Source organism: Vigna radiata, chromosome 11 (genome assembly GCF_000741045.1).
Source record: "Vigna radiata var. radiata cultivar VC1973A chromosome 11, Vradiata_ver6, whole genome shotgun sequence".
Lineage (NCBI taxonomy): Eukaryota > Viridiplantae > Streptophyta > Magnoliopsida > Fabales > Fabaceae > Vigna > Vigna radiata.
In genome coordinates this window covers 16,707,431-16,719,769 of record NC_028361.1, presented here as the reverse complement: position 1 = coordinate 16,719,769, position 12,339 = coordinate 16,707,431, and the positions used below count along the sequence as shown (strand labels likewise).

Sequence of the window (12,339 nt, the reverse complement as noted above, 5' to 3'; positions counted from 1 at the left end):
TCTATAAATATGGATTAAATGAATGAAGTTTAAGAAAATATACTAGAGTGTGTATATTTTAAAACAATTTAATCTCATCACTACAATGTTTATCTTTTTCCAAATTATTTTTAATTTTAGTATTATTATTTTCTTCGGTACATTTGTTTTTTGAATTTATTGATATAAAGAAAAACTAAAAATTTGAATAAGTATTATTTGTAAGTTCATAGATAAAATCAAATTTATATGAACATAAATATAATAAATATAAAAAATAATAAATTTTAAGTCTAATTCAACTTTACAAAATTAAAATTGAAATATATTTTTTTTTATGTCNATATATATATATATATATATATATATATATATATATATATATATATATATTTTAAGAACGTAAAATTAGACATTAATAAATATCGCTAAATATAAAAAGTGAATTTTAAGTTTAAATCAATTTTACAAAAATTAAGATTAGAACATATTTCTTTTATGTGGATGGAAGATGTGAAACTAGACATCAATAAATATGGTTAGAATTTTAAGTCTAACTCAATTTTATAAAATTGACTTATAAAATAAAATTTATATCGATTTATATACTTTAAATTGATTTTATTTTTATTTTTATAAAAACTTTTAAAAATAACTAATATAAGTAGAATTAATCTATTATTTATATTTCTTAAAATCAGTTTTCACCAAAAGTAGATATTTAATAATATGAATCTTGAATCCAATTTTCACCGAATATAAACACTTAACAATATTAAGAAATATATTTACTTGATATGTTATGAATTCTAAAATACCAGTTACTTGCATGAACAAAGTATAAGAAATTAAGTAACTCCAAATAACAAAGAATACTTGGACAACAGTTGCTTACCCTAAACAAGTTCCAAGCATCTACAAACTCAGTTTGCTTTTTACTTTATGCCAAAAATAATATTAAAAAACAATAAAAACATCCCTATGAGATCGATTTAAATGTATTACATATAACAATAATTAGGAAAGAATGTGATAGAAAAGAAAAAAGAATTTCTAATTTTGAAAAGAAGAAAAGAAAAAGAACAGAAAAATTGTGTACATAAGAACGGAAGAGTTACTCACAGCACATTCCCAACTCCCAAGTCTGCCAATTAAACGTTATATTCCAACCTCTCTAACTCTGTTTCTCTCTCTAATCTCTGTTATTTCTTCTTCATCACTCTTCTCTTCTCTCTTCTCCCTATATAATATAATAATATTACACACTCAGAGAAACAGCAGACAAGTAGCCAGAAGAAGAAATCCTTTGACACATTATTAAGGAAACAAACATGGGAGGTGGTCACATGGGGTGGTTCCTCTTGTGTTCTTCTCTGCTTTTTTTTGCTGTGATTGCTTCATCTGGGTCACTCGCAAACTTGCCCATCATAGCCTTTGAGGATGGCTACACCCCCTTGTTTGGGGACCATAATTTGGCCATCCATAGAGATGGCAAATCAGTTCACCTTTCTCTTGATGAAAGAACAGGTCTTTTTCCATCTTTCATTCGTTTTCTCTTACATGGTCACTTTTTGTTTTTCTATTTTTGTCATGTTTTTTATTTTTGTTTTCGTTTTTCTGGGTTGTGATTTCAGGTTCTGGGTTTGTGTCTCATGACCTTTACTTTCATGGCTACTTCAGTGCCTCGATTAAGTTGCCTTCCGATTACACAGCTGGAGTTGTGGTTGCATTTTATGTGAGTAATAATGGGTTCTAATGCATGATGATAAAATAAAAATTATATCTTTCTTCTTATTATTTCATTCCCTTTTTGTAGCAAATCAATCGTCCATCGTAATTGGAAACTCCATTAAAATTCTGATCATTCGTATCGATTTTCTTCCTTTTTTTTTTTTTTTTTACTTTTTCATTTCAATTAACTAAGAGCTATTACTTTGTGAATATGATGCATCCAGGTATCTGGAGTTTCTATAAATGTTTTTTGAAGCTTGTTTTTAAGTTATTTGTTGGGAAATATTAATATATTAAAACAGAAAACAAACAGATTGCTTTTAGTTTCATTTTTTTCATGAGGTCACTAATGGGGCCAAAAAAAGATTGTTTTGTTTTTCCTGTTTTCAAGCTGTTTTGAAGGGAAAATTCAGTGTTTGTTTGTATTACTGAAATGAAAACGCCAGTTGGTTTGTTTGTCTCGATCTTCCCCTTCTTTTAACATTTTTTTTCCCCGGAAAATAGGGGCACGGGTGATATTTTCCTCACATTTTCTGCTGCAGATGTCAAATGGTGACATGTTCCAGAAGAACCATGATGAGATAGACTTTGAGTTTTTGGGGAACATTAGAGGCAAAGACTGGAGGGTTCAGACCAATGTTTATGGCAATGGAAGTACCAACATTGGTAGAGAGGAAAGATGTGGCCTATGGTTTGATCCTGCTGAGGATTTCCATCAGTACAGTATTCTCTGGACTGATTCTAAGATCGTGTATGATGCAATCTATTTGAATCCATTATGCCATCTTTGGTTGTTACATTTTCCTTGTTTTGGTAAAACTAGTCTCTTTACGTGTCCAATTATTGCTAATTATACTCCAGCATCCCCTTGCTTTGATGGAGTAGTGTGAGGGCTTTTTTGGCTGGATTGGTAGGGGTTTGTTAAAAAGATTCTCTGGTTTTCTTTTACCGTTTACTACATCCACAGTTTTTTTTTTCCATCAAAACCAGTTTTTTCCTGTAATGGATTACAATGTACAATTCATGCTTTTGATTATTTGCTGATAGTGAATAAAAACCAGATATGAAAAGGCCTAATTTTTAAGTTGTATGCATCCTTATGGAGAGGAACCCACATGATGAAATTTTGGTGGGATGCGTGACCCACAAAGATGAATTTTAGTTGTTGGAGAACTATTTTTGTCTACCTACTAAATTCATGAATTGGTAATCAATATTCATTCCTTAGTTACTATAGCTACCATACCAACTGGATCTTGTGTGCCCCTTGCATGCAGGAGATTGTAGGAAATTATTCTGGATTTCCTTTTATGTTTTTCCTTGTCAATTGCTACTTGTAAGGATAAATTTAATAACGTTAAGTTTTATCACATTCTCAATCAACAGAAACCATCATTAGTACTCTATGATATTTTAAGGTAGTTATTATGAAGATCAACTAGTTTACCATACAAGACAAGTTTTTGTTGGATGATTATGTAAAAAAATCTTTAGACTGTCTGTGCACAAACTATTTACTTAATTTGATAACTATTTCGGTTTACTGGCTTTGTTAATTGTGTGTGTGCCATTCCTTTTCTTCCTTATGCAGATTTTTCGTGGATGATGTTCCTATCAGGGAAGTTATTAGAACAGAATCAATGGGAGGAGATTTCCCCACAAAGCCAATGACTTTGTATGCAACCATATGGGATGCATCTGATTGGGCAACCAATGGAGGCAAATATAGAGTAAATTACAAGTATGCACCCTATGTTGCTGAGTTCTCAGACCTTGTTCTGCATGGCTGTGCAGTTGATCCCATTGAGCATGTGACCAAGTGTGACAGTAGTGCCCAAGATTCTGAGGGAGTTCCTTTTGGCATCAGCCCAGTACAAAGAACCAAAATGGGCAACTTCAGGTTGAAGCACATGACATACTCTTACTGCTATGACACAGTTAGATACAAAGTCCCTCCACCAGAGTGTGTCATCAAACCCCAAGAAGCTGAAAGGCTTAGAAAGTTTGATCCCATTACCTTCGGCAACGGCCGGCGCCACCGTGGAAAACGACACCACCGTAGTAGAGGTAGTCAGGAAGAGGCTGCCTCTTCATTTTAATGTATGGTTCTGTATGCAGATTTTGTCATAAAGGAAATATGTTTTTCTATTTGAATCAGTTTGATTTGCCTGGGTTAGCAGCATATCTTTTGGATTAATGGTACTTTTAGACCCTAAAGAATGGATCATTTTTTTTTTTGTTTTAGTCCCTAATTTCTAAGATCAGAAGTTTTGGTCCCCCACAGTGTTGGTTTTAGGGACTTAAGTTTGAGAATTTCAAGAAGTAAAGGACTAAAACCAAAGATGATCCATTTTCTTGGGTCTAAAAACACAGTTAACTCCATTTCTTTTTCCTTGTATAGAGAGAGGGGGAGACATAGAAGTCCTTAATTAATATGATGGTTTATGAGATGGTGGGTTTATGTATAGCCCTTGGTGATGGCTTTAGGTTCCCAGGTATATGTCCTCATCAATGTATTGTGTATTCAGACCCACCTCAGGGTTTTCAATAAAGCATATACTTATGAGGCTGAGTTGTTTAATGAGTGTTAGGTATGAATTATTTTTGTGTTGGTATGGAACATCCAATATGAAACCAACCAAAAGGGTTTTATATTTAGTCCATGAGTGCAGTGAGGTGTGTTGGAGTGTCTGGAAAAATTGCATGGTCAGATTTTGTCAGGTTGGGGACACAAAATGAGGCCATTTTGTCAATGTAATTGGAATCCAAAGTCAAGTGTTGAATGTGACAAATGGTGCAGGGCTGTTTAGTTCACTGCTGCTTTCATTAAATAGTGTGACCAAAATTTCTCTCTCCTCTTTTTCTTTCCCATGCTTTTGTCTTCTGGCCTGTTGTTAGAAATTTCAAATGGGCAGTTGGGATCTCTAAGGTACAACATTGGGACTGATTATATTGCCTTCTCTTATCCTATTCCACCGTCTCTCTGCATCACCCAAAACCAAACATTCAAGCCAGCTTCTGTCCTTCATTTTCCAAATGGATAATGAGACTTAGACAACTTTTTTTTTGATAATATCTGAATATCATTTACGTGTCATTATGTGATTGGTCTCTGGTAGTGTTTATGATTATTATTATTGATTCTGAAGTAATTTTGGATCAATCACATAATGACACGTAAATGATATTCAAATGTTGTAAAAAAAAAATGTTATCCTTTTCAAATAACAAGAGGGCCACTTCACTACAAACTCACCAAATCACTACTTCAAAACTACTACTAATATTGAGATCATTGATGTTAAGAATTTAAATGTTGAAAGTTAAATTATATATGATCAAGAAGATTCATAAATTTGTTAGTTTTAGATTCAAAGGTGCTGAACTGAAATTTTGAGAAATGAGACTGAAATTGTGGTGAAAAAATTACCAACAGTGTTTCTATCAGAAAAATATATGACAAATTTGGTTTGATCTTTATTTTTATGCAGTAAAACATGAACATTTTTCTGAGCAAAGTATATGACAAATCTGGTTTGGTCTTATATTTTTATGAAATTTCCCAAAACAAATCATTCCATTGCCATGAAAGTGACAAAACATTACATATCATTAGTTTTAGTGTAAATGACAATATTAGTTAGTGTAAGTAATTAATCAATGATCCGCAATCTGCTCCACTTTTAAAAGCATTTTGGAAAAAGCAATAGCCACTAGTTTGACAAATAGCAGAAACTTTTTTAAAATATAAGATAAACAACAAACCCTTCATAAAGCAACAAACTCTGTTATTTTAATATAGACGCAGTCATGTTAAATATATAAGTTGACGTGTATTTTTAGCGTTAATAAAATATGCATGCTTTTTCATTGTTTGATTTCATTCTCTGATTTAGAACTTTGTTCATACATTTATAAAATGGTAAACAGATAAATAACATCTTCATTTTTAGTCCATATTATTTAAACAACATTGGACATGTTTTCTAACCTGTCACAGTTACATCATCTCAGTAGAAAATTTTGATGTCAATAGATGATAATAACCCTCTTATTTATTTAATTATTATTTTTTGTTTTACTTGGCCTCACATGGTGGAGAAGGAATAATAGCTGAAGAATCAATGTCAATGTGAGTTTTGTTCTAAAGTACCTAGCTGAGAAATGATAAAAGTCATAATCATAGCTACAAACAAAAGTAAATTTCAAACCTCAACTTGTCCATTGGCAGTACCAAAGATGAATGATGGAAGAGAGAGGTTGCTTTTTAAAAAATTACCCAGAAATTTAGGCTGTAGAATATGATTCCTCCATTGTTTGCCCAATCAATGGATATTCCTTTAATATTCATTTCTTTCTTAAAACTTTTCCCTCTTAAGAATCTTCAAAATACATTAATATTAATACATTACAAAAGATTTTAATCCTTTACAATATTAAAATTATTTTTTATTTGTATATATTGAAAATACAACAGAAAAACAGTGTAAAATTCAAATTTCATTTTTCTGATTACTTTGTCTTGCAACAACTACAATTCAAGATTTTTTTACCCGTATTGTAGGAACAAAACTGTTACTCATCATTCCATCAAAATATCATTATTTTTTCTGTTCTAAATATAAAATTTGGTCTTATTTATGACAGAGCAAAATATAACGTCTTATTCTATAAGGTCATTAGTCTTACAAACAGTTAAAGAAACAACTATTTTAAAACATATAAATGAGTTTGTGGTAATTTGTGAGATATATATGATTCTCAATTTTCAGTACATTCTTTTTGCTAGAACATAGACTATTTAATTAGGTTAGAAGTAGACTTTAAACTTAATTCAACTCCACAAAATCAGTTTGTAAGATGAGGTTTGCATTTACTTATATATTATGAATTGATTTTATCTCTAGTCGAGTGAACTTTAAGCCTAACTCAACCCCACAAAACCAACTTATACTGTGAAGTTTGAATGTTGGAAGTCCCATAACGACTAGAGATAAGGCCAATTTATAATATATAAGTGAGGTGCAAACTTCATCTTACAAACCGATTTTGTGAGGTTGAGTTAGGCTTAAAAACTCACTTTCTAAAATGGTATCAGAGTCATGATTAGAGCCTATCCTAGTGAGTTCTAAGTGGACATTTCTATTTCTATTCGACTACCCAAATTTTACTATCACGCACGAGATGTCTATACCTGGAAGTATTTTGGAAGTCCCACATCGACTAGAAATAAGACCAATTTATAATATATAAGTGAGGTGCAAACTTCATCTTACAAGCTTTATATCTAATCGAGACTTCCAACAAACGATTTAGTTATTTTACTTAAACTTAGAGTTTGATTATTGATTTAGTTAGTATAATGTGTGTTATAATTCTCCCACTTGTAGTTTTATTTTATTATATTTGAGTTTTAAATTTTCACATTGCAATGTGAAACTGAAGTGAAAATCTTTATTCTGGCAGAAAACGACACACCGGTGGAGATTCCAAACTGACCTGTGACTGTTGTTCTGCTTTGTAACTCATTTTTTTTTTAATCTTTTTGACATTGTAACTGCTGAATTTAAAGTTAAATATTACTATATTTCTGCCTTCACATTGACGCATGTAAAATATGAAAACATAACTGACACAACGTAAACATTTACTTACTATAGTTTATAAAACAAATGTACTTTTTCTGCAGTTTTGTCTGCATAAATGTTCGAGTTGGGAGGGAAAGTTAATAGAAAAACATGTTTTATGACGCTTATTTTGAACTCTAACTTTAGGGTCATTTAATTAACACTAATAAGGAATATTTATCTAGTTCAACGTTACAAAAAAAATCAAAAGACTGTTGCAGTGAAGAATTAACAATAAGTAAATTTTGCTTATCAATATTGTATTATTTAAACTACAAAGTTTGCATTTTCTTGTCCCTAAATATCCTTAAAATCCAAATTTGATTCTTTGTACCTACATGAAATATAATGTATATAATTTGTACGATATTCTCTTGTCACTATTATACAAATATAAAGAAAAAAATAAATAACGAATACCTTTGTCTAACTATACCATGTATGGTCGTTACTTTAAATTAAAAGCTTTATCTTAAAAAATAACACCCCAGTGAGTTAACTTTATTAAGTTATGGATTTTTTTTAACAAAGAATATCTCCAATAAAATTAAATGTAAAGATAAAGTTATGTTTTGTTTATACATTGAATTCAAGAATAGAAAGACAGAGATAAATATGGTCGGCTACTATAAGATTTTTAATATTATATCTTTATTTTCTTTTTTGTTTAGTGTGTATTATAATTTTATTTATCATTTCAATAAATGATATCTAACTCCACTGTCCTACGCCTGTTCTTAAGTATGCTGAGATTTGCTGGGTCAGATTGCTTCCATTTTGAAAAACAAAAAAAAGACTTTGCCAAAATCACAAGCAATCTCCATTGACCGTAGCAGGATATTACAAACATAAAATAAATCTGAGATTTAAAAATTCAAAAGTTTCTTAATATGATCAAACCATAATCTATTACATGCTTTTTTTTTTTGTTGTAAAATGGTGGGTATATATATATATATATATATATATATATATATATATATATATATATATATATATATATACTTTTTTAGCTTTTACGTCTACTGCATATGCAAAGCTCTCTAACCACACCACACCTATATCTGATAGGTGGAACCTTTTCTCTGGTGAACCATGCAATTTCCAACATGAAAAAGTAACAAGTTTTTCCCTGACAGTGTAAGTAAAATCAAACTTTTATATAAATCAATGAGGTCGAGGTTTTTACCTTAAAAATATTTACTATCACATTCTAAACTGTGACTGATAAAGATTTGAACTAATAATCTTTATCTTTATTTATTTGCTGCATAACTTAAAATGCACATTTTAACTACTATGCACACATCAAATATTGTTTTAAGAACCACCACCCTCCATTCTCTCAATAAGCTTCACAAAATTTTGGACAATTTTCTTCCCTTCTGGAGTTATGATGCTCTCCGGATGAAACTGAACTCCCTGTAGTTTCAAACAAAATTAAATTTCAATATCTCAAGAGAAGGGAGACATGTTGCAAGTTCAAATACCATAAGAATAAAACATGAAAATATATTGATTAGATGAATTTTGTTTATTAATTAGAGAACTCACCAATTCATGGTATATGCATCACTCTCACATTTCTAAATTTCTGAATTTGTAAGAGAAAACTGACATTTACATTGGTTTACTTCATAATAACACGGAAAAGTAATAGCACACATGCCAAACAGGCAGATGATGTCAACTAAACTCCATATCAAGAATGAACCTGATTACATTATATTTCTTTATTTTTTGAAGGGAAATAGATTTCTTCCTAGATTGCATTAGAGAACTATCAAGTTCTTAATTTATCTTCTCCTAAATGAAGACCAGGAATTAACAGTTACAATATGAATACTTCAATCCCATAAATCAGTCACCAAGATTCAATAATCAGTCTAGTTACTCATTACATCAGCATATTCCTTTTATGTTCCCTTCATGTATTATTGGAACACTTAATCATTTATACCAAGTTACTTTACATTGATAGAACATTTATTTCGATGCTAAATAAGACAAGTTCTAAAGAAAGATTAAGATTTTACCTGCAAATGCTTATATTTCTTATGGCGAGCAGCCATTATAAGACCATCTTCTGTCCAGGCTGTTGCCTCAAGTTCATCAGGAAAACTCTCTTTCTCAATCACAAGGCTGTGATATCTACCAGCCAAGAAAGGACTGAAAATAATACAAATTAAATGGAGTAAAATTATGTCAGATCACAGTTGAAACTTGAAAGTAAAGAGAATGCTGCTGCTGATTGTAAATAAATCGGAAGCAGAAACCTTACTTTGACAGTCCAGCAAGTACTCCATCTTCTCCTTGCTCATCATAATAAACCAAGGTACTTTTTCCATGCATGACACCATAAGGAGAACGAACAATCTTTCCTGCAGATGATAACATGAGAAAGTTTTGATCTTATTGTAGTGGCCCAGCAAAAAGGAAGAAATGAGGTTAATAAAGGGAGATTATATGGTAAAGATCTAAATGCAATTAAAAATGAAAGTCAGATTAACAATGAAAGACATACTAATTTTTATACAACTACTGTGTATGTGCATAAAGGGATTTAAAGGCATCCATTAATCGAACTCACCTCCATAAGCCTCACCGATGCACTGCAAACCCATGCACACACCAAACAATGGTACAGTTGGTCCAAGTTCCAAAACTGTTTGCAAAGATATGCCAGAATCTTGAGGTTCCCCTGTAAGATGAAACAATGTAGGTGATTGTGTTTATTCTATTATTTCTTTTTGTTTACAGTTATGAAACATTTATCATAAGCATCGTTGATTCAGAAATTAAAAAGAACAAAAAACTCAAAAAATACAAGCCTTACCTGGCCCAGGTGATATTAGCACTCCTCTAGGATTTTTCCTATGCAAAAGACAATAATATGCATAGTTAGTCTTTTACACCAGGATTAGGCAAAGATCATGTAGTATCCTACAAACTGCTTCATCAATAAGAAACTGTTAGGCACGTATTAGCAGCAAAAATAATTTTACCTTTTCAACTCCTCCACTGTCAACTCATCATTGCGGTAGACCTCAAAGTGAAATCCTAACTCTCCCATATACTTCAAATGTAAATCATACAACGTTAGAATAGCCACTTTGTAAACCAGATGCACATGTACAACAACAGATTCTACACAGATCTCTCATATTTTCCTAATTGCATATTTCTCAAAAACAGGGAGGGTAAAATGTCAAACTTGTTATAGCTCATTGGATAAAGTTTCATCTAGTTTTGCAGAAAAAGAGGGCAAGGATGAGGGAATTTCAGTTCCATTTCCAATAGTTTAGGGAATGAATGAGTTGATTCAATTTCCAGATTTCCATATTTTCTGAAATAAACTACCCTGTTATGGAAATCCATTTTAAATATTTTCTTAAACCTTCATTGCAGGAGGACAAAAACTCGAGCAAAAAACTTCAATGTAACATTTTCAGATTGTGTTTGAAATTAGAAAAAATTGTGTGCTACTTATTTCACAGATAATGCCACTCATTTAAATCACTGCTTTCATCCCAACAAGTTTCACAAATTTTAATCATTTAAAATGACTCCCAAGACTTCTACTAAACAGATTTAGGTTTTCTACAATTCTGCAAATTCATCTACTCCTAAACACACATATACAACCAAGAGAGTACGAACCAACATCATGAAGAAATCACACAAAGAAAGTTGCATAAATATACAATCAGCATTCCTTCTCAGAGGAACACAGTGAGAAAACTGTATGATGTTAATCATCAAATATTACAAAATAAAAAATAATCAATCTTAAGAACAAACCAACACCAGTAAGAATCACATTAATAATTAATAATGAACTTAGGTCTTCTACATTTCTTCAAATTCATTAACTACCAGGAATTTCAGCACACATAAAAGGGAAGGGATTATCAGTCAAATACAAACAATACCACTACCTTTTCTGAACCTAATACAATGAGTAAAGTACATTATTTAAGTTATCCAGCACTAAAAAAAAATAAAAAAGAAACAATCTTGAGAACCAATCAACACCAAAAAGGAATAAATCAAATGAAACTTGCAAAGATTATAGATAAAACCACCACATAATCAATATCAAAAAGGCACCACACAACTGATCAAGAATGGATTCAGCTCCTCCGCAATTCCTCAAATTTCATCACAAAAATAAAAAGACAAAGAAAGAACCTTGAAAAGATTACAGATAAAACCAAAGAACCCACACAATAAACATCAAGAATGAACCAACCTGGCAAAGATTATAGGTAAAGCTGTCATAGTTATCAATAACCACAATGGGGTTGTTGATGGACTTCTTAGCCGAAATGGGGAAATCCGAATTAGTTTCCAAGGCTTTCAGAGCAGCATTAGGCACCACCCCACTTACCCTTTTGCTCACAGAAACCACCCCTGCCATAGAAAACCAAAATTTCGCATCAGAACACACTCATCAGGAAAATCTCAAAGAAAGAACGATGTTGGGTCACTCACCGAGGCAAGAGGGTTTGGCACGGCTAACCAGAGAATGAGGGATGCGAGGAGAGAGACAAGAAGGAGAAAGATTGCTGGATTGAAGAAGCGATTGAGAGAAGAATGTGGCAGCCATATTCAAGAAAATTTTCTTTCTCAAACAAAGTTGAGAACTTGTTAATAAATAGTACAAGCTTTTGCCTTGCAGCTCCTACATATAGCACAACCACCTCCTTTAACGTGTGAGGGGATTCTCTGCGGTGAGAGCAAGAAGCAAATGAAGAAGAATCAATCTCAGACATTGGATCTTGTCTCCAGATTAAATGCATGGAACCTAACTTAAAAGATTTTCAAAAAGTTATTATGTTCACTTTCTTTACTACATACAAATTGTTGATTGGAAATAAAATTTAAATAAAATTTATTAAAATGAATTGTTTAATTGATATTTTCTGAATATGATGATTAAGATGTCATTTATTACTAGTAATTGTTTAATTAAAATATACATTTAATATATTGAAATATT

The 12,339-nt window shown here is 31.4% G+C and overlaps 2 protein-coding genes across 2 annotated transcripts; one reads left to right on the top strand and one right to left on the bottom strand.

Moving 5' to 3' along the window:
- The first annotated feature begins 1,105 nt into the window (after window positions 1–1,105).
- Window positions 1,106–4,564, top strand: LOC106776359 (probable xyloglucan endotransglucosylase/hydrolase protein 27). The gene is made up of 4 exons (XM_014663793.2): window positions 1,106–1,506; window positions 1,614–1,714; window positions 2,253–2,461; window positions 3,302–4,564. Exons 1-4 carry the CDS (start codon window positions 1,311–1,313, stop codon window positions 3,807–3,809), a joined length of 1,014 nt encoding a protein of 337 aa, XP_014519279.1. The 5' UTR covers window positions 1,106–1,310; the 3' UTR covers window positions 3,810–4,564.
- A 3,914-nt stretch (window positions 4,565–8,478) lies between these two features.
- LOC106777076 (anthranilate synthase beta subunit 2, chloroplastic) lies at window positions 8,479–12,082 on the bottom strand. The gene is made up of 8 exons (XM_014664594.2): window positions 11,832–12,082; window positions 11,590–11,750; window positions 10,343–10,413; window positions 10,174–10,211; window positions 9,928–10,038; window positions 9,619–9,718; window positions 9,374–9,506; window positions 8,479–8,759 (listed from the first exon to the last, which is right to left on the bottom strand). Exons 1-8 carry the CDS (start codon window positions 11,944–11,946, stop codon window positions 8,658–8,660), a joined length of 831 nt encoding a protein of 276 aa, XP_014520080.1. The 5' UTR covers window positions 11,947–12,082; the 3' UTR covers window positions 8,479–8,657.
- Window positions 12,083–12,339: the final 257 nt, after the last annotated feature.

Coding starts and splice junctions, on each gene's coding strand:
- LOC106777076 (XM_014664594.2), bottom strand. CDS start 11,946: ATGGCTGCCACATTCTTCTCTCAATCGCTTCTTCAATCCAGCAATCTT. Junction 11,751..11,831: donor TGCCAAACCCTCTTGCCTCG/GTGAGTGACCCA, acceptor TTTCTATGGCAG/GGGTGGTTTCTGTGAGCAAA. Junction 8,760..9,373: donor AGAAATATAAGCATTTGCAG/GTAAAATCTTAA, acceptor TTGAAACTACAG/GGAGTTCAGTTTCATCCGGA.
- LOC106776359 (XM_014663793.2), top strand. CDS start 1,311: ATGGGAGGTGGTCACATGGGGTGGTTCCTCTTGTGTTCTTCTCTGCTT. Junction 1,507..1,613: donor TTCTCTTGATGAAAGAACAG/GTCTTTTTCCAT, acceptor TTGTGATTTCAG/GTTCTGGGTTTGTGTCTCAT. Junction 2,462..3,301: donor TGGACTGATTCTAAGATCGT/GTATGATGCAAT, acceptor TTCCTTATGCAG/ATTTTTCGTGGATGATGTTC.